This window comes from Xyrauchen texanus, chromosome 6, assembly GCF_025860055.1.
Source record: "Xyrauchen texanus isolate HMW12.3.18 chromosome 6, RBS_HiC_50CHRs, whole genome shotgun sequence".
NCBI lineage: Eukaryota > Metazoa > Chordata > Actinopteri > Cypriniformes > Catostomidae > Xyrauchen > Xyrauchen texanus.
The window spans coordinates 41,860,750-41,887,779 of record NC_068281.1 but is presented as its reverse complement, the minus strand read 5'-3'; the positions used below and the strand labels follow the sequence as shown (position 1 = coordinate 41,887,779).

The following is a 27,030-nucleotide window of genomic DNA, read 5'->3' as shown; positions in this document are numbered from 1 at the left end:
GGATCGACTGAATGCGTAAGTAGCTACTGAAAACGTCATAATTATACATTCAAGGAGTTACTTGTCATTTGCTCAAATGAACAACTGTAAACTTAAAATGAACAGTGGAAGTCAATGTTGTAACATGTGTGAATCTGACAGCTGATTAATTTATGTTACTCTTTTTGTTACACATCCTATCAATATTTATACAGAACAAACATGACTGAACCAAAGAGGACCTGGCAACAGGTCAAGATCAAGACTCGGGAGTCATGGACTGAGCCAGGCCACTTTGCCTCGATATTGCTGAAGATGCAGTCAGCATCACAGATCATCTGAAGCAATAAGTGTTGAGGTCATTTAATGCACATAATAAATGTATGTAGTTGATAGTAGGTCTAATCATAACCCACTCTTACCTGAACATTGATACTATGAAAGGATTTTCTGTTAACAAAATCACCTTCATGTGCACCAGAGGGGCGTTTTATCCTAATGTGTGTGCAGTCCAGCGCACCAATAACATTAGGGAATCCTGTATCAAAAAAGGAAAGAAAAGTATTCCACCTGTTCTAAAGTTTATTTTGTGATGTGTAGCCTAATTCATGTTACCTGCAATGTTGTAGAATCCCTCCTTGATATAGTTCATTCTTCTGTGGCCGGGGAAGGTTATGAAGATGTGCGTATATCCTTTTAATGCCAAATACACACTTCTGACGGTGCGGCAAATAGTGGCTTTGCTAAGATTTTCAGCATCTCCTACTGCATATAGGAACATACCACTAGCGAAAAATCTGAGCCCAATACAGATCATCTGTGAAATGGTCAAGGCATGGCTCCATGCGGTGCGGTGTTGAATTTTGGGACCCAACAGTCTGCACAGGTAGCGGATGCCATCCCCAGAAAAGCGGTAACGCTCTTGCAGGTAATTGTCGGGAAAAGCCAATGGGTCGGACCTGTCCCGAAACACTTTTTCACGTCTGAAAGCCCTTCTCAATATAAGTGCTTCATCTTCTACGATGTCATCCAAAAATGGGCATGCCATTGTAAAGGACGAAACATGTGTTTAGAGCTACTTATATTGCCTGACTTGATTGACAACACTTTTGCTTCTTTATCAGCCATTTCTCTAATTCCCTCATCACATACAATAGCCTATTAAAGACCTATCTGTCAAACTTAGAACAACAGCAGTCTTCAAAAACACAATTGAACAGTAACAATGCCCATATGGATAATTATTATTAATAATGGTAGGCTACCATCATAATGTTACAATAATAATAGTACTTGACTGAATGCCAATATGTATCTGAGGTATTTTAATGCAGGCTGATAAAAATTGCGCTGAACACATAGATGACAAAACGGAATAACTGACAAAACACATTGGTTTCTGATCGGCGAGACCACTGACTGAACAGATAAGGCACCAGGATTGACTAAGCCTGGCTGTTAGCCTGGTCTGGAGCAGGCTAGCTGCACAGAATAAATCGCCATGGTAACTTATGTGCTACTGCTTTCGTGAAACCGAGTCCCGGCTTAATTCAGCCAGGATATCTGGAAAATCCCGGCTTAATCCGCTATCTTGGTTTTGTGAAACAGCCCTCAGGTAATATTGTACTATTGGAATTTGTCGTTCATCAGATTGTGCATTAGTGTTTGAATACACAGAGGGGACAAAATAAAGGAAATAACTCATTCAAATGGTATTCATTTATTAGGTATTGGAATCCTGTTGTTTTATTAACATTTGAGGTGTGGGATACCTTCTTTTAATATTAATACACGCACATAATTAGGAAACAGACTTTCTTCCACATAATTTAGTTTATAACAAAGTTAATTTGATCAATACCTTAAATAACCAAAAGAGCCAAAATTATTTACTGGAGCATATAAAGACCGTCTTGCATAACAGATATAATCAAGTGACACGATCAAGTGATAACATCTGTATCATCAACCCTTGTAGTGTAAATAAAAAAACTTTCAGATACTGTTCACATGAAATATTGAAAATAAAAATAATGTCTATGTCTGAAAGCATCCGTTCAAACTCATCATATAGGCTAGCAACTTTACTTAACAGTACCGGTGTTTCCATCCACTTATTTGTTTGCGCATTTTGGGATTTCACATAAAAACTGCTGGATGGAAATGCCAAGATGTGAATAAAATCTCCAAAATGCGCATTAAATAACGTCATATGCTCGCTTGAGGTGGATAAAGATATTTTTTGGATTTTTTTGAGTTACTGTTCGATTAGAAGAAATGCGTATAAACTATGATGAAAACAAACCAAATAAACTCCCATTGAATTTAACAGGAATACAAGATGCGTGTTGAAGAAAAGTCACGTGACTGAATAAATCGTTCACAACTGGCCCGAGGACCAATCATCACTTCTGAAATGTTGCTCTGGTCATCCTGAAATAAAGGTGTCCTGAAAATCCAAAGTCTACGCAGAGCAAATAAGTGGAATACACACTTGAACTGTGCCGAAAATCAGGTTTATTGACACTTTTGAAAAATGTAATATTGATCCATGTTAAAGTCGTAAGGATGGACACATATGGTGCTCCCAGAACTGTGACGCGCCGTTGCTCCCAGACATAAGCAGAGTTCATTTTCTGTTTTGTCTATGTGCTCTAAACCACGAGTGTTTTATTAAAATAAGTCACAGTGCCTACAATTTCTCCAGAAGTGATGATTTTGTACTTTTAAACCCATGAGATGGAAAAGCCAATTTATTCGCGTATTGTTTGTTGCGATATTACGATTTTTTGCTTAAATTAAATTCACAACTTGGATGGAAACGTAGCTAGTAACTGTTGTAATCTTTCTGGGCGTCATACCATAATATTAAAGTACCCTATCAAGTTTCTTAACTTCGTGCTCAATGTTCATCAAGACAGACCATGTTAAGTCTTTTGAAGAGGTGCCCAACAGTATTTTCATACACAACATTTTCCTGAAGTTTTGGCATTTAAAACGTATAAATACATATCAGAATAATCAATATGGAATTTCTTTTTCAGTGCATTTCCAATGAATCGCATTTCTGCTTAATTCATTACTTGCTATATTTCCATCCTTTTAAAACATACCTAGCCTTCATGCATATAGTCATATTTTGTCAAATTGCTTACCAAAATGTGTCAACAGAAGCAAGAAATAAAGCCCTCCCCCAACTGGCCATGCCACTTAATACTTAGACCAAAAAATTATTTATTAAAGTTTCATCTGTAACCACTCTGTATTTGGACCTGCGTTACACCTTAAATCCTCTCTCTGATCTTCTTTCTGCCAACCCCTCAAGGGAGATAATGTCCACTTACGGTCAATAAATCTTTGGCACACAGTGGTATTAGGATCAAGAATAGCTGACCCACAGCGGCTACGGCAAACATTTAAATGTTGTTACTTCCAGAAAAGAACATTCCAGAACATTAGCCAGCAGGGGTAAATGAAAAGGGCTAAAAGTGGGTAGACGAGCGAGCCGTAGAGGTCGTGATCGAGAACTCCCTGCGAGATGACCGACAGGTAGAGCATCCAGCCCTCGGTGATGGTGACAGGAGCTTCTATGAGCTCCTGGTAGATAAAGACAGAGTAGAGGATTGTGAAGCAAGGACTGAGGAGGACCATGGCCAGCACGCCCCAGGCTCTGGCAGAGAGACACAAACACAGACAGAAAGAGGTATTTATAGAAATATGACTGGAATCACAGCCAGTTTCAAAGCATAAAAACAGTTGTCTCAGTAGAACATAGGGGTGAAATGGTTTCCGTAATAAAACCGACACACTGTACAGTTCGCAATATGAAGTTTTTTTTGGTAGTTCTCTGTATTACTGAATTCCTGTAGAGATGGAGGCATAAAACCTAAACAGATAGTGGTAAATAACCAAAAAAGGTTAAACAAATCATACCGCAAAATAGATTTACATTTAGATATTTAGGAGACACTTTTATCCAAGGTGACTTACAATATGATCTCACTGGAGCAGTTTTAGGGCTCATATACAATATCAATTTGTTTAATTAAATATTGTAATTAATTTGATAGTGTTTTGGTAGCTAACAATAAGAGTGGAGCACTCTTAGCTCTGTTTAATAAGTTTAAATTAATTTAGCAGATTTTCCCAAAAATATTGCAGAAAATGGGGGGAAAAAAAATTATGAATCAACCATCAGGCACCAAATAAATTAAAACCAATCATGTTAAAATGCATCCAATTGGTATATCCCTAAATTTATAACCATAACACCCTTAATAGAATGCATCATTAATATGAAGTAATCTTTCCTTCAGATGCAGACAGGGCATATACTGAAATCTAAAAAATGCTAAACACTTACACTGGCGGCCAAAAGTTTGAAATAATATACAGATTTTGCTCTTATGGAAAGAAATTGGTACTTTTATTCACCAAAGTGGCATTCAACTGATCACAATGTATAGTCAGGACATTAATAACGTGAAAAATTACTATTACAATTTGAAACAAATTTCAGAACTTCTTAAACTACTTCAAAGAGTTCTCATCAAAAAATCCTCCAGTGTGCATCAATGACAGCTTTGAAGATCCTTGACATTCTAGCTCTCAGTTTTCTCTTTACTGTTGTACATGAAACTGGTGTTTAGCGGGTAGAATTCAATGAAGCTGTCAGCTGAGGACATGTGAGGAGTCTATTTCTCAAACTAGAGACTCAGATGCATTTATCCTCTTGTTTAGTTGTACATCTGGCCTTCCACATCTCTTTCTGTCCTTGTTAGAGACAGTTGTCCTTTATCTTTGAAGACTGTAGTGTACACCTTTGTATGATATCTTCAGTTTTTTGGCAATTTCAAGCATTGACTAGACTTCATTCCTCAAAACAATGACTGACTGACGAGTTTCTAGAGAAATCTGTTTCTTTTTTGCCATTTTTTAACTAATATTGACCTTAAGACATGCCAGTCTATTGCATACTGTTGCAACTCAAACACAAAGACAATGTTAAGCTTCATTTAATGAACCAAATATCTTTCAACTCTGTTTGATATAATGACACGTGATTTTCTAAAATCAAATGAACAATTTAGAATGATTACTCAAGGATAAGGTGTTGGTGTGATGGCTGCTGGAAATGGGGCCTGTCTAGATTCGATCAAAAATGACTTTTTTCAAATAGTGATGGTGCTGTTTATCACATGGCACAATGTCCTGACTATACTTTGTGATCAGTTGAATGCCACTTTGTGAATTAAAGTACCAATTTCCTTCTGAAACAGCAAAATCTAGACATCTGCCAGTGTAAGTATCATCTTTACATTTTACACTTCAGGAGGAAGATACATTTACTGGATTTGCCCAAGTCAAAGTTCATAGCTTTGAAAGGTTAAAAAAAATATTCAAGAGTTTTGTTTGATAAACTAAGTAACAAGTAAACAAAATATTCAAGAGCACAGCTCTACATTCTGTATATTATTTTTGAGATTATCAGGATTGGCAAATAAGAGTATTTTGTAGTGGTAGTTCCAAAATATTGCAACAGTATTATCAATGGATGGTAAAATGTTCTGTTCTTTATGAATTCTGAATAAATATTGTTTACAATAAGTGCTTGTTTGAGTTGAGTTTTTTCTTTTTATGTGCATCTAATTTGCTTTCATAAAACGTATGTCAGTCAGTTTAGGGGAGAAGTTAACAAAGTATCAACACTAATAACTTCAATAGCTCTGTTACTTCCACAACAATAGTGTCGCTTGGTTTTCAGTTACAGATGCCACTGTAAAAATTCACTATTCACAGTAAGCCATGATTAATTAAATTCAAGAGTGAAAGTGTCCAATACCAAGATGGTTACTAAGATTACACGAGTAGTATTCAGCTGGTCATGTGAGACTAAAATGGCAGCCCCCATGAGGGCGCCCCTGCCCCATTTACAATAAAACCGCTTTTATACGGTTACTGATCTGACTAGAGTCCTCCCTCATCTCATGTGAGTGCTCATGATTTTATACATATTTTTCAAAATACCATTAATTCCTACAGGAGTAAACCTATTTTTAATGAGCAGCAAATTACTGAGTGCACCTTCAGTAGCTTGTAGCATGGGAAGTAACAATTTGAAAGTAGCTTCACCAACAATCAGCCTTCGGCCACCCTGATCTCTTGATATCAGTCTAACTGCAATAAGTATGCAACAGTGAGTGTTAGTACGAGGTTCATACTTGGACATGTATGGCGTGACGCAAGCAGCGATAGGCACCAGTGTGATGGCCAGGATGAAGCCCAGAGAGAAGTTAATGAGGGCTGTGCAGCCCAACAGCACAGCCAGATAGAGCAAAGCCGTGAGTTTCAGCACCCTCCAGCCCAGCTCCGTGCCATCTCCAGATAACAACCTGTCAGACACAGACAACATCATACAAAAATACATACAATAATAACCACCTGGAATATTAATTTTTTTGCAAAAAGCCCCAACAATTTACATATCTAAAAACATTTAAGGCATTTTTGTCACTTTTGGTAGCATTTTTGCATCGAGCCCTGGTTAATTTCTGACCATGGTCATTAGCATGTTGCTAAGCTAACTGTGCGAAACTAATACAAACAACAATACATAGCACAAACAAACATTGGGATAAATAATCAATTTTAACAACACTAAACTATATTTTATCAATACAATTTATTTTTGTTATCTTTATTGTTATACTTATGTTTTGTTATTTTTTCTCTCAGCTAATCGCAGTGAATTAAGTAATTGCCCCCTTACAATTGGGTCAAAATGAGATATGTTAGAAGGCAGCATAATTAAGTGGTCTACATTTAGAAACAGCCTTAAAGTTGGAAGCGAGCCAATGATGCCTCCGTAGGGAAATCACTAGAATTTGAACTGATTGTGTATGTGTACCGTTGTGTGTTGTGTGGTAGCGCTAGCCCTGCAGTATAGATGGCAATGGCAGTGAGCACCACAGCTTCAGTTTCAGACACAGGGAAGTGTTCCACGGCCATTTCCTGCATCTGAACAGGACACAGATAGAGTGCCACACCAGTCAGGTGACTGATGACAACTGGAGTCAACACTGACAACACCCCCAGACTGGATGCCTGGTGGGAAACGAGAGAAAACAAATGTTATGTAATGAGAAACCAGGCATCCAACACTGAATGGGATGCATTTATTACATTTTGTTGTTAAGGACATGAAGACTGAAATTTCCTCAGTTTCTGAGAGTAAACCTTAAAAAGTAGAGCACCTTAAGATGACATGGGATTTACCTGTTCCACTTCACTAACTCCATCCTCCGCAAGAGCTGGTGTTCCAAGATTAACCCAGAGGTCCAACGCCTGCACTGAAGTAAAGGAGTCTAACAGTCAGCCCTGAGTTACACATCAAATACTGGAGTTACATTCTGGATTGCATAATGGGTAATGGCTTACTGGCCCCAGGAGTTTTGTTCAGATGAGTAGTTTAACATAGTCATGAATTACACCAATCTAGATTATACACATCTATAGTATTTTCCATAAATAGTGCTGTATGCTCATAAAGCATAAGGCTGGCTAATATATCAAATATTTACTCTGTATATTTGTAAATTATTTTGTTTTCAATAAGAAAATACTGAGATTTTTTTTCAACTATTGCCCAGGTCTAATAGAAAGAATTCTACAGGCCATCAAACAGACAGATGTGGATACTCGAAGTAGTAAGATGACTGCCAGGAGGCCAAACGCTGGCATGTAGTAGCCAATGGAGACGAAGCGAGAGAGTGATGGTAAGAGATAAAAGAAGTACGACTGATGAAGACGCTCCAGAAGATTGTTGAGTTTACGGATCATTCCCTCCAGCAACCTGTCATACAGAGGTGATGAGAAAAAGAGAAATTAAAGACTGATGGATGAAATACAGGAATGGATGATCAAGAAATCGCAGAACATTTAGAACGCATGAGAGTGGCTTCACTACGTGACTTTCCCAGTGAAAAAATATATATAAGACTACACTGCAAAAAACACAAGTTGACTTATTCCAGGGGATCAAGGTTTGGCCTGACTTTTAAGCATTTAGCTCCTGTTGGTAAATGTCACAACTACACCATTGTGTGGCAAAAAAGCGTCTCTTAACAAGTCATGTTTTCAAGCTCAGAATTTCATTTGTGTGCAAAATTGGAATATCGCAAAAACAATTTGGGTATAAAGCATCTTTTCCATCCCATGTGCTTAAGAAAACAAAACCATTACTTCTGGAGAAATTCATGCAAAATAAAATTATTTGGAGCCACTGTGGCTCCTAAATGTAAATAATATCTTGGGGTTTAGATCACACAGACAAAATGCTGTGATGAACTTCATGTTGCTAGCATTCCGTGACAGATGCTTTATGTCTGGAAGCAAAAGCATGTCAAACAATTCTGGTAAAAGTTTTCAATCACTTTGATGACAAGGCAATTAATCGGCCTAACCACGAAAGCCCCGACCGAAACAGGCAATTAATCGGCCTAACCGCGAAAGCCCCGACCGAAACAGGCAATTAATCGGCCTAACCGCGAAAGCCCCGACCGAAACAGGCAATTAATCGGCCTAACCGCGAAAGCCCCGAAACAGGCAATTAATCGGCCTAACCGCGAAAGCCCCGAAACAGGCAATTAATCAGCCTAACCGCGAAAGCCCCGAAACAGACAATTAATCGGCATTTGTGTTGTCACAACACCAAAATTTCAGTAGTCGGAAACAATACCAGTTCAATTTCACGGTTCTCGATACCAATTTCAATACCACGGCAAAAATATGCTAATGTGCCATTGAACACACCAGTTACTTATTTTTTTATTATTTTAATAATTATAGTTTAATAATAATTAATATATTTTTTTAAAAGTTTAATTGAATTTCATCATCAAAATGGTGTCTAATCAATAAATTCTTAAAACTTTTAACAAGTGAAGAATCGTGCTTTTATTATGACGTGTTTTTTGCCGTATGCTTCACTTTTCTGGATAAACAGTTTGCGACAGCACAGTGTGATCACTCTAGACTTTTACGTCACGTCTGAAATCGCATCTCTTTAAACTGGCCTTTAAGTCTGACTTTTGTGTAGGAAACAGGTTTGGAGTGTTTGTATTTTAGATTACTGGTGTTTGTGTATGTGGTCATTTTGAAATGTTGTTATGTTTTATATTGTATTACTGTGATGCACTTTGGTTAACTGTTGTTTTAAATGTGAAATAAAGCTGAGCTGAGATTAGAGCACAGATGCTGTGATTTTAATTATATAAATATATATGTTACATGATTCACAATGGATAAGTACTCTGCTTGGACAACGTGAATGATTCTCAATGTTTGTGTAGTTTGTAGTGGATGAGAGGTTGGATTTATTTAACATACATACACATCTCTTCCAATGTAAGATTGCTGCCTTTACTGGTTTAATAAATAATACTAGGGCATGTCATGATTTTAATTTGATTAATTGTCCGTTTCAGTGTACAAGTAGTAACAGAGCATGCATTCAAAATAAACCTGTGAGCATTTTAAAGCTGTCGTGTGTCAGTCATACTGTGCGCTGGTACCGGATAGATTCAGTGCTCGGTACTACCGATACTGCAGAAACACTGGTATCATTACATCTTTTTTATTTTAGTATCGACTTGGTACCAAAGTACCAGTACTTTTCACAACACTAATTGGCATAATCGCAAAAGCCCTAAAACAGACAATTAATCGCCATAATTGGATAGTAATATACATCACAGTTTAAGTGCATGTCTTCTTTTCAAATAAAAAGTAAATAAATAAAAAATGTATTTGCTTCTTTTCATTTATATGCTGCATTTATACGCAATATCCAAAAATGGTATTACAGACCTCTAAGACTTGGTCACACTTCAAATGCCGTGTGGGCAACACAAAACCAACCTGCCAATGGTGGTAGCATCCGTCTTGTAATGTCTGAAACTGTTGATGCCCCGAATAGAAGCAGCTTCAATGTGATAGCGCAGGAAGAGTCCATGATCACCCCAAGAATGCCCGCTGGCCTGTTTCAGCACCATCAGCATCATGGTCTGAGCTGCATGAGTGTAGCCCTCCGCACTGTCCCAGTCATTCCTCTGGAGCTGAGGGACAATGAACAGTATATCTGAAGTGTTTAGCAAGTTAACAAGTCATTAGTAGACTCTTCTATCCAAAGTGACTTACCTTTCCCTGAATGGTGCACAGAACTCCTAACTTCTGGCAGAATGCATAGAAGAGGTTTGCCAGGTCGAGGTTGGGCAGCTGACCATTGAGCCCTTCTAAAATCAAGTCCAGGCTGGTGATGACATCACTGCTGAGCTCCAATGAGAGGGCAGCCTGAATCGACCCCGCCCGACCCTGCAGGGGCGAGTACTCTATTCCTGCATGAACATTAGAATTAGGGCTGCAACTAATGATTAGTTTGATAATCAGCTAATCTAATGATTATATGAATGATTATTCAAAGATTATTGCAACGATCAATCATCAGCTCTTAATCGATTATTCAGCTTGTGCCCCCTCTTAAAAGGTTGTATTAATCATGCTTGCTAACAATACAGAGGGCAAAATCATCTTTTAAAAATACCTTTAAATGACATTGACTGAATTAAAGGGAACATTTTTTAAGTTTAATTCAGTACAAAATTCACTACAAATAATCCTATCATCAAGTGTTTTTGTCGTTTTCCATTAAAAATTGTCTAAACATCCTTAAAACAAGCTACATTTATTTGAGAAGCAATATATTTTAATATTAATATAGCTCAATCGTGCACCTTTAACCTTTAAACCCTCACGCTTTTATTTTGACATTCGGAACTCTCCAGGAAGTCCTGTATGTGTCTGTTTGTAGGCAAGTTCACAGTAGTTTAATTCGCCTCTTCTTAAAATTCTGGTAAAATGCACCTCCAGTGCTGTTCTAAATACATATAAGTGAACCGAACTATTGAGCATCTACATCTGAGATGATGTTCGCGAGTAGTGCTCAAATATTGTGCCGCGAGTGTGTGTAAACAGAACAGCACCATTCAATAACGCGCTGGATCTGCACGTGCATTTTATACATTTACTTATTAAACACAGCCTTTTGTGATTCACAGAGCTATCGCACGTCTTCAAGTGGCTTTGAATAAAATGCGCAAGTTATATGAACTACTTTGTGTTTTAATGGTTCTTTTATGCCATTTTTGAGCTTGACCCGATCCGTCTAAAAGCTTCAGTATCTGAGCCGATACCGATCCAGGTATCGGAGCATCCCAAAAAAACAGAACTCTCTTATTAATAAAGTTGCGTATTGCCAATTTTCTTCACGATAAGAAACACAGTGACATATATTATGATTCAATAAGTTGCGAGCAATCACGTTATAATCTAGCTGCATTAAGAGTGCGTGCTTGAGGGATGAGCGTCCCCGTGACGGAGTGTGAGTCAGCCGGGTGCAGTTTCAATCTCTCCCCCTTAGATCAGGACACTTCACGCTCATAGAGAGATGACAGTTTTCGAGTTTGTAGTTATTTACATGATCTGCTTCCGTATTATTTGACGCCGGGGTGTTTCCTTGAAAGATGCTCGACATGCAAGTTTTGCTTCAGTAGAGTGGCAGCTCCGCTGATTACACAACGAGAGTGCTTCTGTACTTATATTGTATTATTCCTTCATACGTCACCTGAAGCTGTTTGGAAAGTTTGGAGTGCACCTGGACTGGTAGCAGTTTTCTTCCTGTTCTCAATCAGGCGTGAGCTGCAGCACTGCTCTCACGTGTCATCATTAGTTTAATATTTTATCTCAGGTTACGTTAAACAGGATCAAACGACTATTCGACAACTAACATTTTTGTTGGTCGATAACGATGACTAAAGGGATTTCATGGTCTGGAATACAACAGGTTTTCATTTTCACATTGTGAAGTGCAATCTGTACACACCTGTAATGTTAGTGTGATGGTAGCCTTCCAGCCAGGCCTGCATACCAATCAGATCATGTTCATTTACTAAGAATATGATGTCTTTGGCCCAATAAACCTGATCTGTGGGGAAGAAGTGGAGCAGAAAAGATCAATTTATTCTGATAATTCAGTACACATCATAAATGTGCTGGGTGCAAGTCAGAACTCATGCATAAAGAGTCTTAAATGTAGCTATTCTTTAATGCCAACATGCAACATGATTCTTTAATGATCAAAGTTGATTATACAAGATCGTATTAGCGGAAGACCTATATATATATATATATATATATGTTAGAATAGATTAGAATAGAAGAACAGGGAGCCCTGCAACAGATGTGTGTGTGTGTGTGTGTGTGTGTGTGTGCGTGCGTTTCAATATGACTTTTCATTTCATTAGGAGTAAAACTTGTTTTAATGAGGAAACAATTTCTGCTTTGGGAAACTTGGGTTGTGCATTCTGCATCACCCAGCTCGTCTCAGTCATTTTTCAAATGGTTATGCATGCAAATGCATTTTTCACAACTGTAAAGCCTCTCTGTGCATATATTCAAGTAAACAATCATTCTATTTACTTCCTTATTCATTCTTAATTATATTGATTAAATGCCGCAGCAGTAATTGCAACATGAAATCAAATTGAAAATCTCAGTACGTTCATAGAGTGAAGTATCTTACTCCTGAAATAATGTGCAAGACCCAACAGGAGCCCGACCGCCTGGTTGTTGCTGTTGCCAGGACTACATGGCGCACTGATCACCAGTGCCTCTGTCCGAGGAGCGCGAGGAGCCCGCAATATCCCATATACGTTTGTGCCTCGAACCATCTGAATAAATGAGAAAATGTATTTGAATGGATTGCACATACATTTCTCAAGCACAAATAAAGATGCGTTAATCAATTGCAAGCGTTTAGCTAACTGTTAAAGATTGAAACCTCCCTTCAACCACATGCCCTCTCTCCAAACAGCAAATAAACAATGTCAGCAAATCAAAATGTATGATGTGTATACATAATGTTTTGTGCATAATAAAGTTCATATTTACATTCATGCCATTGTACGTTTCTAATACAGACATAAACATTTGTAAAAAAGACTCACGTAACGTTCTTTGTTCTCATCGGGGAAAGGCAGCGTACGGGAGAAACTCTGAGTGAACACCTCCAGTCCTCTCGCTTGCATCGTCTTAACTAACCACTCCACTGGCATGCCACTAGAGAAAAAGAGAAGTGAGAAAAACAAACTGGAGGAATGTCCATCTCCTTGTTCCTGAATCTTAAAGGGGTCATGAAATGCTATTTGTAAAAATATTTTTAGTATCTTCCCTGAGGTCCACTGATAATGTCAGTAAAGTTTTTTGCACCAAACGGTCATAGTTTAATAATAAATGATAATTTCCCACCCTGTCTCTGGCCCTCTGACTAAAACGCTTGGTTTTGGCCTCAGCATCTACTTAAAACGTCAATGTAAACAGCAGCTGTTCTGATTGGCTAACATCGTGCAGTGCCTCAAATTCAGCCATATTTGAAACTCAAATGGAAGAGAATGCACAAGCTCTCCACAACATTATAAAACTAAATGTCAGGGTTTACACATAACGCACATCGCATCCAGTATATGACATATTCATGAATGAAACCGTTGACTCATGATTTTGCAGTCAAGTCCAGGTGTTTTTAACTGACCCATTCCTCTTCAATAACAGTTCTTTTGCAGCACATGTATCGTATTATGACTGGTTCACAAGCAGTCCACGCTGATATGAGTCGCACATACACAGTCCATAGTACGGTAAAACATGTTGCACACACGTAGGTGCACTGAGGCACAGATCAGCAGGTACGCATCCAAGCGGTCAAAGATGTGCAGCTAGTGCTTGTTTGCATACACCATCATTTAAAAATAGCGCAGATGGCCGCAAGAACAGCAAGCTGAATGAAGCCGATCTGAGTCTCCTTTTCTGAGTTGTAACTTGACACTGCGTCTTTTAAAATATACACGACTGTAGTCAAAGACGTCTGTGTAATGCATGTTTTATGCACAAAAAACTTCAAAATAGTCCAGATGGCTCCCCTTTGTGGTTTAGGAATTGTTGGTCACACTAGTAGAGGTCTGCACGGGCCTTAAAATGAAACCCGTACCAGAGACCATGTGGCCCGTCCTTACCCGGCCCAAATGATACCGTCAAGAGAATAAGCAGAAACCCACCCGCCATTGCTCACTATCTATATCATTTCTTCTCCTAACAAGTACTGTTGCAGTAGACTGTATTTTATGTAAGCATATAGGCTACATTCGTAACAGTACTGAAACAGTAAATGTACAGTTTTAACATGGCGCAGCAGCCCCTTTGTGCACTAGAGCAGAAGGGGGAAAAAACACTGCCTCACCGTTTATTTGCTGAAAATTCACCTGGTGCAGAACAATCTGGTATATTATGAAACAATGCAACAGTCACATCTATGCAGCCTGAACTTGTTCAGATTGTTGAATCTTTGTGACACCTGCGCTAAAAACAAATCGCATCACAAAGTTCTTTTTAACTTGACATGACGTTAAGCAACAAAATTGGCCCGGTTGCTAGGGAGGGTAGAGTCACATGGGGTAACCACCTCGTTGTTGCGATTAGGGGTTCTCGCTTTCGATGGGGCACGTGGTAAGTTGCGTGTGGATCGCGGAGAGTAGCATGAGCCTCCACATGCTGCGAGTCTCCACGGTATCATGCACAATGAACCACGTGATAAGATTGATTGTCTCAGAAGAGGAGGCAACTGAGACTTGTCCTCCAACACCTGGACGGACGTGAGTAACCGCACCACCACGAGGACCTACAAAGTAGTGGGAATTGGGCATTCCAAATTGGGAGAAAAGGGGATAAATTATTTCTTACAAATTGACACAGTGTTTAAAAAGTGCCAGTCCTGTAAGTCACTGAAGAAACAGCGAGACGTGGTGCAACCATCAAATACTTTTCTCCACCATGTGTTTACATAGGAAAACTAGGGGAAAACAGAACAGATACATGCAAAAACACATTCAGTGTGAACAGCCCCTACCTATCTGTTTGTGTGCGAGTCTGCGAGTGAGAGCACGAAACAAGTTCAGCAGACCGACCAAACCAGAACCCGACCTAAACCCGAAGTCATATTTGAAAAACTGACCCGAACCCACCCGAAACCCGTCGGGTTCTCAGGTCCCAATGGGCCCGGGTCTGGTTGCAGACCTCTACACACTAGGCCTGTCTCTCTCCCTCCGTTTACGATATGAACTGAAGGGCAGTGGGCAGGGCCAAGGCTGCGATGACATGTTGTGGGGCATGTAAATACAAATGAGCAATGTCTCGTGACGTCACAAACATAGTTTTCAAAACAAGACGTTTCAAAAAGTGGGAATTATTCATGCTCTTTTTAGTTTTGAAATTGACATTAAGTTTTTATAGTACAGTTACCTCTTATATGTCTAAATATCATGGAAAATATGATTTTCCATTTCATGACCTCTTTACAGAGTCCCAGAGAAAAGGATCGGCCTTTAAGGGAGCCTGTCATATTTTGCCCCAAAATCAAAAGAAAGAAATCAGAAATTATATTTGGATAATTTTGATTAAAAAAAAAAATGTAAGGTTTCTTGTACAGTGACATTATTTTCTAATTACTTCTGAATATATTCTCACTGCTGTAAAGCAAAAACTCTCATTCAAAAAAATTACATTTGTATTTAAGTTGAAAAGTATATAAACATCATGATAGTATCATGGTAGAACTCTCACACAAAAAAAGTTTAAACAAAGACTTAAATAGACCTTATTATCCAAGATGCACTTATTCTGCACAGATACTCACCCAGCCTTTTTTTTGTGACCATCAAACTCTCTGGCAGTGGACAGCGCTCGTTCTCCAGATGGGAACCGTTCCTCCACCATGGTTGAACCCATGGCGTTTTCTGACATGTACGTTCGCAGCGTGAAGGGCTCAAACGCCAGACCCATGAACCAGACTATGGCTGCCAGATAACACACCATACTGAAACAAATGAACAGAGAACCATATAAGGAACAGAAAGAGGTGGAACAGTCAAACTGGAGGGTTACGAGTAGTATGGTGTTATTTCAATGGACAATGAGCACCAACCATATGGGTGTGTTGAGGCGGGTCAGGAGGTTGGTCAGGGCCTTTCTGCGATTCGGGTCAGACAACAGACCCATGATGATAACCTGCTGCTCTACTCCAAAAGACCTGTGATGAGATGATTATACAATTCAAAATGTGAATATTTACCACACAAGTGCATCTTGAGCATTACAAAGGATTTCAAGGAATATATGGGGTTCAACACAAGTTAAGCTCAATAAGCATTTTTGGTATAATATACCAGAAAAAATTATAATATTTGGACTCATTCATTAACTCATGTTACCTCCCCACAACCCCCTACATTTTAGCATTTATGGTCTGGCCCCATTCACTTCCATTATCAAAGCCTCACTGGAACACAGATTTTTTTTTTCTTGTTCTGAACCCGGAACATTAATTTAATTTGAGTAGTTGTAGTATACGATATTTTTGGTTAAAATCATTAAAGAAAGTGTTACCAAATCGATTAAATAAATATTACTTAAAAACACAAATTCAAAAATAAAAAAGGGATCATAAAATTACGAGTGTCGATTATCAAACACGCCAGCAGGGTAGCAAGTCATATTAGTCAAATGACATACATTAAACAGCAAGACATTATTATCAGCATTAATTTTAGATTAATTTACCTGGATTCTTTGTGTGGTTTATTAGGCGTTAATGCTGATCCGCTGTATGAATGCACACTTCAGCTCATCATCTGCAAATGAGAATATAAAATGTTAAAACAATCACAACACCTGCGATATCGTTTAGTAAAAACTGAGGAATATACACGTCTGTGTGTCTGGATTTTACCGTGAAAAATCGAGCATTAGACTGCAGCTTCAATATATTCATTGATTCTCAGTTTTGTTCCGTGTTTCTAGTCGAAAGTAAAACGGTGCGGACCAACTTCCGCTAAATGGGCGGGGCTTATGTCCCAGGAGCTTTCAAAACGATTGGGTTTTATAGATTTTAAAGTCATACTTTTTCTTTGTAGGTCTCTCTTTTATGCAGTGTATATTAAAGTCATTATTCGGGTGTAAAATATTTCCCAGACGGTTGCTAAAGTACTGAAATAGCGTATAGACGGTGTAGTCACATGGTATTCGTTACGCTTCTCAGCGCTGTTCAAAATGTACCAATGAGCGTCACAGCTTGTTGAGACCTGTTAATGTTAAATTAATAAATAAATAATAATGATAATAATAAAAACATTTAATTGAGAATATCGGTCCAGATTTCCCTTTATGTCAAATGCCAGTCTTTAGAATTATTAGATTTAAGCAGTTAAATATTTCAAATGAATACACAAATGTCTCAAATAAGAAAAAAAGAAGATAAAATAATAACGTGAGGCTTTAGGAACTTTATCTTATTTGTTTTAAAATACAAATATGACCCCATTTGATGTAACCCGAGGGCTCATTAATGTCAATAAATCAAACTTTATGACCTGTTCAGTCTTTTTCAGTGAACGATAGCTTAAAGGATTATTCCGAGTTCAAAACAAGTTAAGCTCAATTGACAACATCTGTAGCATAATGTTGATAACCACAAACACTAATATCAAATTCCTGCAAAAATCTGAGTTACAGTGAGGCACTTTACAGTGGAAGTGAATGATGGCCAAACGTAAAAATACGAATTGTTTCAAACGTCCAGCACAAGACACAAACAATATGCATTTTAACATGATTTCCGTGATAAAATAGCTTACTAACCGTATATCTAATTTTACAACTTTATTGCCATGACGACACAATGTTAATACACCCAAACCCTAAAACAACTGTAAAAATACACACAGCTCAAATAACACACAAGTTTTAACAGACATAACAACATAAGTGCTTCTATAAAATCATAGCTTCACATTTCTGACTTATTTCTGCCCCATTCACTTCCACTACAAGTACCTCACTGCATCCTCGATTTTTGCTTTTTTTTTTTTTTAATAAAGGATGGGCGAGTCTAAATGATTGCTTTGGTAATCAACATTATACCACAAATGCTGTTGATTGAGCATAACTTGTATTGAACCCAGAATATTCCTTTAAAATTCAGTCTGTTCCTGGCTATAATTCACTAGAGTAAGTTGTTCAAGCTTTTGAGCTATCAATGACATCAAACTGCTTTTCCTGTGCTGAATATTTTATGATTTTGAATACGTTTACCTGATGTGTGATATTTACATATACAAAACACAAGAAAAAAATAAATCTCATCACTGAAAATGATTTTTTTTTAATTTTCATATAAATGATGTAAATAGAATTATTGTAGAGAGTCTCTGTGTCTCCACCAGGCAAAACGTAATTTTTTTTTGTGGGTTAATGTGCCCTTTTGGTCATATAATCTTCCTGCCATGGGAAAATACTAAACAGCTCAGCTTCAGTCGCTGGTAAGAACTGAAACCTCCTTCAGATGCTGCTGCACAGCAGTATTCAGGACTTCACTAAGACTTTTGCATGCCGTCATGGCTGCCTCTATTAATGTGTCCAAGTGGTCCTGATGGAGCCGGGCGTCCATCTGCAGAAGGGCGATATTCCCACTGCGGGGCAGCAGCGCCAGTGCCAGTGAAGTGCCCCCTCCAGTCTCCTCTGCATGACAAAGATCAGCCAGCGGTGTGTCTTCGACAAAGCCAGCAGTGCAGGCGCACACATAGTCACGCATGGGGATGCCAGCGTCCACCAGAGCCAAAGTAGCAGCATTGACACATGCGCTGTAGTTCCCGCCATCAGCCTGCAGAATCTACAGGACACCATAAGAGACATGGTTTATATTCTTACATATTATGCACACTAATATCACCCTTCTAAATGGTTTAATACAGTGTTTCTGTTCACAAAAGGGACAAGGGCTTTGTAGTTTTTTGGCTGATAAAGTAGCATGATCTACTGTACTGTGTGGTTGAATTGAATGCACATACCTTGACATAGATGTCGATCTGTGATCGTGGGTAGAGCTGAGTGAGAACTGCAGCTTCAAAGGTCTGTTTCAAGTGAAGACTCATCTCACTGGACTTGCGATCACCATGTGGACGTCTCTTCCTCTCCGCTGTGCTGAATGTGGCCATACTGTACTGACAGTTAATGACTGCACGATCATGCATTGATTTACTGCGGGAACCTCGTGTCTAGAGGGAGAGATACATTTTTTTTTTTTTAAATAATACAAAAAAGTAAAAGCTGTGATTATATCAGGGCTCAAAAATAAGGATGGCCGGCTGGCTAGTGTGAGAATATTTCGGAACAGTTGACGGAAGTGCCAGTGCTGTTGTCACTGAATGTTACTAGATCGTTGATATTGTAAATGTGTTTTTATGCAAAAGAAGCGTAAATATAAGGGGCCTGGGTAGCGCAGCGAGTATTGACGCTGACTACCACCCCTGGAGTCGTGAGTTCGAATCCATGGCATGCTGAGTGACACCAGTCAGGTCTCCTAAGCAACCAGATTGGCCTGGTTGCTAGGGAGGGTAGAGTCACATGGGGTAACCTCCTCATGGTCGCAATTAGTGGCTCTAGCTCACAATGGGGCATGTGGTAAATTGTGCATGGATCGCAGAGAGTAGCATGAGGCTCCACATGCTGCGAGTCTCCGCAATGTCATGCACAGCGAGTCACGTGATAAGATGCGTGGACTGACTCTCTCAGAAGCAGAGGCAATTGAGACTTGTCCTCCGCCACCAAGATTGAGGTGAGTAACCGCGCCACCGAGGACCTAGTAAGTTGTAGAAATTGTACGAAAAAGGGAATAAAAAAACATATTTATTTGGAATTCAGTGATGTAATAATGCTGTTCTGAATTCAGGTGATTGACACTTTTGACCAGTGTAAGCTGGATGATGCATACAAGTTTGTCAAAATTTTAAAAAATGGCATCAGTAAGAAGAATGGGTTTTAAACGGGGACTAAAAACGGTTCAAGGAACGAAAACCGAAAACAAATATTAATTACTACATATACTGTACATGCACAGCTATTAATACAGATTGGATGCTGCCTGGTTTTTAAATGAGAAGCAGATCTGTAATTAAATTTATACTTAACTGTTAATTAACTGTATGCTACACTGATAAGTCCACCACACAGGAAAAAATTGAATTGCTTATTTTCACTTATTTTAGTGAGGCAAGTGCTTTTTTTTCAGACCAAGTTGCTTGTTTCTCATGCGAGATCTGGCAACACTACAATTGGAAATGAGGCTGCATTACTTCTGAACCACAACGGAAAAAATACCGTTTCTGCTCTGAACGAAACGAAATTAAAAAAACGATCAGTAATGTTTTGCATTGTATGTCATCGTTATTGTTTAAGAAAAGTTAGCTTTTAATGACAAATCTACATTTTATTCTTCTTGCACATATACAGTACATCCAATACATATACATATTGACACTATAATATAATTGTACTAAATTATAGGAAAAACTACATCGTCCAGCACTGTTTACTTCACGTTCATATAAGATGCACACATACTGGGACACACATAAGTGATCATCATTTCTCACCTCATGTGGTCCATACACCACTGCCAGAGCTTTAGTGTTTCCCTGCTCCAGATAAGCAGATCCGTCTGCCTGAGCAAACACACTCATACGGGCCTGAAATTTACGCAGCTCGGAGGCTTTTCGTCCATCCAGCCGGTATCCCTGATCTGACAACAACTCAACACCTGCCATTGATCACAGTTTTATTCAACACAAAACACACAAACGCGTGGACCCACAAGTCTTCTTCTTCTGCTGTTGATTTCAGTGTCAGTGTGAAGATACCGCCACCTGCTGGACTGTTGCACACATATCAGTCCATTTTCAATCACAGGCACGGTTAGATACAGTATGTACTGTTGATTTTTACTTACGTGATTATTTTTTTCCTTTTTGCTTTGTGAAGGTCACAGTCGTGTCACAATAAGGTCGCAACTGTCTTTAGGAAACATTTTAGGATTATATTCTTATTTCAGTTCAAACTCGACCATATGTTTTTGTAATTAATGAAATAATTGGACTTTATTGGAACATTTAGTTACTTGTGTGTATTGTTGACTGTACATTGTATATTATTATTGTGTTGTGTAAGTATGTGTACATTTGATATGTAAATTGTGTTGTGTAAATATGCTGTTTATTGTAACTGGTATATGTCTCGTCACTGTCATGACTGCTATGTTGCTCAGAACTGCATACAAGACTTTCACCCACTGTTGCACACTTGTGTACATGTTAGTGTGACAATAGTGATTTGATTTGATTTATTTTCACTTGAATACGTTTTCAGACCATGAAAAATTACTGCACCTTTAAATGTTGTTTGCCTTTTCAGATTTCTTAATGAAGAAATGTAAGTTTCTTAATGAAACCTAAATCTGTCTGAAAGTTACTGAAAGTATTTTGTAGATTATATGGTCAGTAGTAAAGTGAACATCAATAAGTGAGTAAGCTTACTGCACTGCTGCAAAACACTGTGATCAAATTTCACTAAAGCAGCTGCATCCGAAAACAGGAAAATGCTGCCTTCAGTGGCTGTAAACAGAGGTAGAAAGGCACATCATAGATGAATCCTTCACTGCCTATGAAATCCCAAAACATCTGTGCTCCCAAATCCATGGCGGTTGAACTGAATAATAAAATGGCAGCCGAAGAGGAGGCTGATAGACAATTTGTGTATAAATATTAATTTGTATTCACTTTATCACACTTTTGATTCTATTTCTAGAGATAAATTAGTATTGTAGTTATGAAATATACACCCAGCGCTTCTCGCACGCTCACTCTCTCTGAATTCTACACCGCATTCAGACACTACACTGACATCATTGACTGAGCTGAATGACTACCTGTCAATAATAGCTGAACTCTCGCTATTCATAATTAATTATTTCCGACTATATTATTAAGTGTGATCAAGCCAAACCAAGTCATCCAAACTCATCATCCTCCCCCTTCTAATAAATTGAGTTTCATAACAAATTTTGGAGGAGCATGTTCGAGGGAGCATGAGATGTCCCTCGAACTCTTCACCTCCAGTGAGAAATTCTCTGACTCTCCACAATAGCTTGATGAGTCCGGGATAATCTCTCCTTCTCCCAATGCTGTTTCTTAACCTCCATATGCAAATTGGGGTTGCCAAGCTATTTGCTTGGAATCATCCACCCCCCAGTGCTGCTGCAGGAACACATCTTCTCCTCCTTCTTTGAGATCTTCTCAAACCTCCATGACTGCCGCCTCCAGCATGTCCAATTACCCAGCCATTCCCAACATTTCCAAGTGGACAGTTAATGGCTTGCGACATGCTTTAGCAGCCGCAGACATCCCATTCTCTCACCGTTCAAGCAAAACACAGCTTTACGATCTGTACGTCTCAGCAAAACATGATGATTTACTCACACCGTCAACACTTACTCCATCAACTAAACCCCCTAAACACTCCAAGTGGTCCAAATTGGCTGCTTCTAGCAAAAAAAACAACCAAAGCACCCGCAATCTCAACTAGCGCCAGTGGAAATAATATTTCTCCCAAAGTAAACACTATATCCCCACTCCCCTCACCAACCTCCCTAAAAGCAGCTGCATCCTCACTCAACAGCAGAGCTTTCAGAAAACTTACCTCTCAATACTCATCAGATCATCTTCTGTCTTCAGAATTTTCCACTTCCATCGTTCTCTCTCTTCTATGACAGCTCTTCTAAATATCTCTTTATTCTTTCTGCCAGTGTTCTATCTTCTATCCCTCCCGATCAATGGGCAACTGGAGCGGAATCCCGCATGAAGCTGCCTCTGTCGGAGGTCTATCGGACACCAAACCGAGTCCTGCACCACGCAAACTTAATGGTTATGAGCAAACCAACAAGTTATGTCCCTCAGCCCAGCATTGGCCATTCTGCTTCCTATTTCAAATATTTCAAAAGGTAGAACGTTGAGCTACTCAGCAGGAAAACAAATCTGTAACAATTTCAACAACTTTGGCTGCACCGAAGCTCAGTGCCGTTTCCTGCACATCTGTTATTTCTGTGGAGGTGCACACACTCATTCCATATGCCGGTTCAAAAATCTTCAAATCTCAAAAAGTACCTTAGCACTCCTGTCATTATTTCTTTCCTAGCCAAAGAACTGGCTAACTATCCTGATACATGTTTCTCCCAATTTTTATGACTGGACTAAAACATGGCTTCAACCTAAGGTTAGAGTGTCTTTCTACCTCAAATCTCATCTGTCATAACTTACAATCAGCGCTTGCTGAATCCAAAGAAGTCGGCAACCTATTGAGTAAGGAAGTTAAATCTGGCTTCATGATAGGCTCTCCCTCCTCTGTCATCTAAATGTCATCATGCGCATAATCCAACAAGGCCGCCCTTTCATTTCTCATCTCCTCTCATTAGCATCATCTGTCAATTCACTAAACGACCCTCTAACCCTATTCAAATCATGCTGTGCAGACTTGCAACAATGGCTACATTTTCTCAACTACTAGAATGGTCTCACCTTCTTTTATGATGATTTAATTTCCTCCGCTGACAAAATCCACTTGTACACAGACACAGCCCCTTCCATCGGATTCGGAGGATTCTACCAGGGCCACTGGTTCGCATCCACCTGGCCCCCGATCTGATTAAATTACCTCCTCACTCAGCTTCCTCCGCCTTGTTCGAACTTTACCCCATCGTGGTAGTGACCTCCCTATGGGGGCCAGAATGGTTTGCTAAAAGCATTTTAGTCCATTGCGACAAACTAACCACCGTCCAGTGCGTTAATAAAGGCAGATCCCGATCTCCAGAATTTTGCACCTTTTCTTAGATGCCTGATATGCATCTCCATCCACAACTAATTCATAATTAAGGCCAAGCACGTTCCAGACTCAAGAATTGTATGGCTTACTCTTTCTCTGGCTTCCTCTTCCAGAGATTCAAAACCTTGGCTCCAGAGGCGAACCTGAATCCAACCCCAGATCCTCCACCCACTCAGACTCCTCCTTCAAGCATCTCTGGACTCCATTCTCCAAGCCATCTCTCCACGAAACCTCCAAACATATTGGTCAACCTACAAAAGGCCCTTCCCAGAATACTCTACTTTCCATTTCATCTTTAGTCTCACATCTCAACCAATCCAAAGGTCTTTACGCTGGGACTATCAAGGGGTACCTGAGCGGCATCCATTTTTCCATAAAATTATTTTCTGCAAAAACAAATCTTCAAAAAAAAAACCCTCAAATCTCACTCCTTGTCAAGGGCATCCAAAAAGCCCAACCCACCAGAATCGACACCAGACAGCCTCTAACCATTGATCTCTTAACCAGATCCCTAACCACACTCAGTCAGGGATACATTTCAGAAAACACCATCAAAACCCTTGATGCCATGTTCATTCTCACTTTTTTCAGTCTCCTCCGCTGCTCTGAATTCACCACCACAGCAAAATTAGATTCCAGAATTCATCCCACTATCTCTGATTGGCACATCCTCAACAACGATACAATCAGATTCCACATTAAACAGAGCACAACATATCAAACCAGAAGAGGGCATTACATTTATATTTTCAACCTGCCAACACCCATCCAGCCCTTTCAAACACTCCCACAACTTGCATTACAGAGGTTCCAAGTCAAAACCCCTCTTTACCCGCTCTTTGCTCTTTACAACCAGGCAGCATCATGATTTTGGTTACAAAAACACCTAAAATCGGTCCTCCTCAAACCTGGCATCCCAGGAAATCCCAGCTTACTCCAAAAAGCCTCGCCCGCACACAATGAGGGCCCCCCAGCTAGACCGGAAGCCCTCCTGTTCATACCGCTGTAAAAGCACACCCACTTACATACATTCAAGGGCTCTCCCATTCAAATGGCAGCGAGGGTTCTCCCGTGCGACTGCTGTGTGAGCTAACTCATGTTTATATGTATCATGGGCTCTCCTGTTTATACCACTGTGAGGATTCCCGTTCGAATGCAGTGAGGGCCCCCGTTTGATCGCGGGATGCCGCTCAAGCGGCAGCCAAGCACCACACCCGTGGGGTTAGCCCGTTCGCTGTGCGGGCCACGTCCGTTGAATGACTTGCGTCTGGAGGTGGCTTAAGTTCGAGACCGGGGTGGGGCGGGCCTGAAGTCCATAAAACAATGTGAAAGACTGGTAGAGAGTATGAGAAGACACATGAAAGCTGTGATTGAAAATCAGGGTTAATCCTCCAAATATTGATATCTGAACTCTTCCTAAGTTAAAACATTATTATTTAAAAATGAACATGAGCTTTTATTCGAGGTCTGAAAACATGGCATTATTATTGGCATGGCGTTATTTTGACTAGTTGTCATTTTCTGCAAATAATTGCTCTAAATGACTATTTTTATTTGGAATTTGGGAGAAATGTTGTCAGTACTTAATAGAATTAAACAAAAATGTTCAATTTACTCAAACGCATATCTATAAATAGCAAATCCAGAGAAACTGATAATTTTGCAGTGGTCTCTTAATTTTTTCCAGAGCTGTATAAACCTCAATCAGCCACAACATTAAAACCACCTGCCTAATATTGTGTAGGTTCCCCTCATGCCACCAAAACAGCACAACCCGCATCGCAGAATAGCATTCAGAGACAGTATTCTTCTCACCACAATTGTACAGAGCGGTTATCTGAGTTACCATAGACTCGAACCGGTTTGAACCAGTCTGGCCATTCTCTGTTGACCTCTCTCATCAACAAGGCATTTCCATCCACAGAACTGCTGCTTGCTGGATATTTTTTGTTTTTGGCACCATTCTCAGTAAACTGTAGACTGTTGTGCGAGAAAATCCCAGAAGATCAGCAGTTACAGAAATACTCAAACCAGCCAGTCTGGCACCATCAATCAGCCCACAGTCCAAATCACTGATATCACTTTTTTCTCTATTCTGATGGTTGATGTGAACATTAACTGAAGCTCCTGGCCCATACAGTGCATCCGGAAATAATTCACAGCACTTCACTTTTTCCACATTTTGTTATGTTACAGCCTTTTTCCAAAATTGATTAAATTCATTATTTTCCTAAAATTTTTACAAACAATACCCCATAATGACAACGTGAAAAGTTTTTTGAAATCTTTGCAAATGTATTAAAAATAAAACCGAAAAAAATTTACATACTTATTCACAGCCTTTGCTCAATACTTTGTGGAAGCACCAATTACAGCCTCAAGTCTTTTGTGTATAATGCTACAAGCTTGGCACACCTATTTTTGGCCAGTTTCTCCCATTCTTCTTTGCAGGACCTCTCAAGCTCCATCAGGTTGGATGGGGAGCATTGGTGCACAGCCATTTTCAGATTCCTCCAGAGATGATCAATTGGGTTCAAGTCTGGGCTCTGGCTGGGCCACTCAAGGACATTCACAGAGTTGTCCCGTAGCCACTCCTTTGTTATCTTGGCTGTGTGATTAGGGTCGTTGTCCTGTTTGAAGATGAACCTTCGACCCAGTCTGAGGTCCAGAGCACTATGGAGCAGGTTTTCATCAAGGATGTCTCTGTACATTGCTGCATTCATCTTTCCCTCTATCATGACTAGTCTCCCAGTTCCTGCCATTGAAAAACATCCACAGCATGATGCTGCCATCATGCTTCACTGCAGGAATAGTATTGGCCAGGTGATGAGCGGTGCCTGGTTTCCTCCAGACCCCCTTTGCTATTCAGGCCAAATAGTTCCATTTTTGTTTCATCAGACAAGAGAATTTTGTTTCTCATGGTCAGAGAGTCCTTCTGGTGCCTTTTGGCAAACTCCAGGCAGGCTGTCATGTGCCTTTTACAGAGGAGTGGCTTCCGTCTGGCCACTCTACCATACAGGCCTGATTGGTGGAGTGCTGCAGAGATGGTTGTTCTTCTGGAAGGTTCTCCTCTCTCCACAGAGAAACGCTGGAGCTCTGTCAGAGTGACCATCGGGTTCTTGGTCAACTCCCTGACTAAGGCCCTTCTCCCCCGATCGCTCAGTTTGGCCGGGCGGCCAG

General features: G+C 39.6%; 2 protein-coding genes across 2 annotated transcripts; both read right to left on the bottom strand.

Annotated features, from left to right (window-relative positions):
* Window positions 1-1,698: 1,698 nt before the first annotated feature.
* Window positions 1,699-16,956, bottom strand: gpaa1 (glycosylphosphatidylinositol anchor attachment 1). The gene is made up of 14 exons (XM_052128790.1): window positions 16,874-16,956; window positions 16,705-16,775; window positions 16,070-16,174; window positions 15,782-15,961; window positions 13,041-13,152; window positions 12,617-12,764; window positions 11,918-12,019; window positions 10,177-10,373; window positions 9,898-10,094; window positions 7,678-7,831; window positions 7,255-7,323; window positions 6,887-7,083; window positions 6,201-6,371; window positions 1,699-3,649 (listed from the first exon to the last, which is right to left on the bottom strand). The coding sequence occupies exons 3-14, from the start codon at window positions 16,141-16,143 to the stop codon at window positions 3,406-3,408; spliced, it is 1,845 nt and encodes a 614-aa protein (XP_051984750.1). The 5' UTR covers window positions 16,144-16,174; window positions 16,705-16,775; window positions 16,874-16,956; the 3' UTR covers window positions 1,699-3,405.
* Window positions 16,957-17,198: 242 nt separating this feature from the next.
* Window positions 17,199-20,811, bottom strand: exosc4 (exosome component 4). Its single transcript, XM_052129073.1, has 3 exons — window positions 20,574-20,811; window positions 18,990-19,196; window positions 17,199-18,811 (listed from the first exon to the last, which is right to left on the bottom strand). The coding sequence occupies exons 1-3, from the start codon at window positions 20,742-20,744 to the stop codon at window positions 18,452-18,454; spliced, it is 738 nt and encodes a 245-aa protein (XP_051985033.1). The 5' UTR covers window positions 20,745-20,811; the 3' UTR covers window positions 17,199-18,451.
* Between the last annotated feature and the right edge of the window lie 6,219 nt (window positions 20,812-27,030).

Excerpts from the sequence above, each read along its gene's own strand:
- gpaa1 (XM_052128790.1), bottom strand. The coding sequence starts at position 16,143 with ATGGGTCTGTTGTCTGACCCGAATCGCAGAAAGGCCCTGACCAACCTC. Across the intron at positions 10,374-11,917 it reads CCATCACACTAACATTACAG|GAATAGAGTACTCGCCCCTG; the intron begins GTGTGTACAGAT and ends ATGTTCATGCAG. Across the intron at positions 3,650-6,200 it reads GTCACGCCATACATGTCCAA|AGCCTGGGGCGTGCTGGCCA; the intron begins GTATGAACCTCG and ends TCTCTCTGCCAG.
- exosc4 (XM_052129073.1), bottom strand. The coding sequence starts at position 20,744 with ATGGCAGGTGTTGAGTTGTTGTCAGATCAGGGATACCGGCTGGATGGA. Across the intron at positions 19,197-20,573 it reads TGGTGTATGGACCACATGAG|ACACGAGGTTCCCGCAGTAA; the intron begins GTGAGAAATGAT and ends CTCTCCCTCTAG. Across the intron at positions 18,812-18,989 it reads AGATCGACATCTATGTCAAG|ATTCTGCAGGCTGATGGCGG; the intron begins GTATGTGCATTC and ends GGTGTCCTGTAG.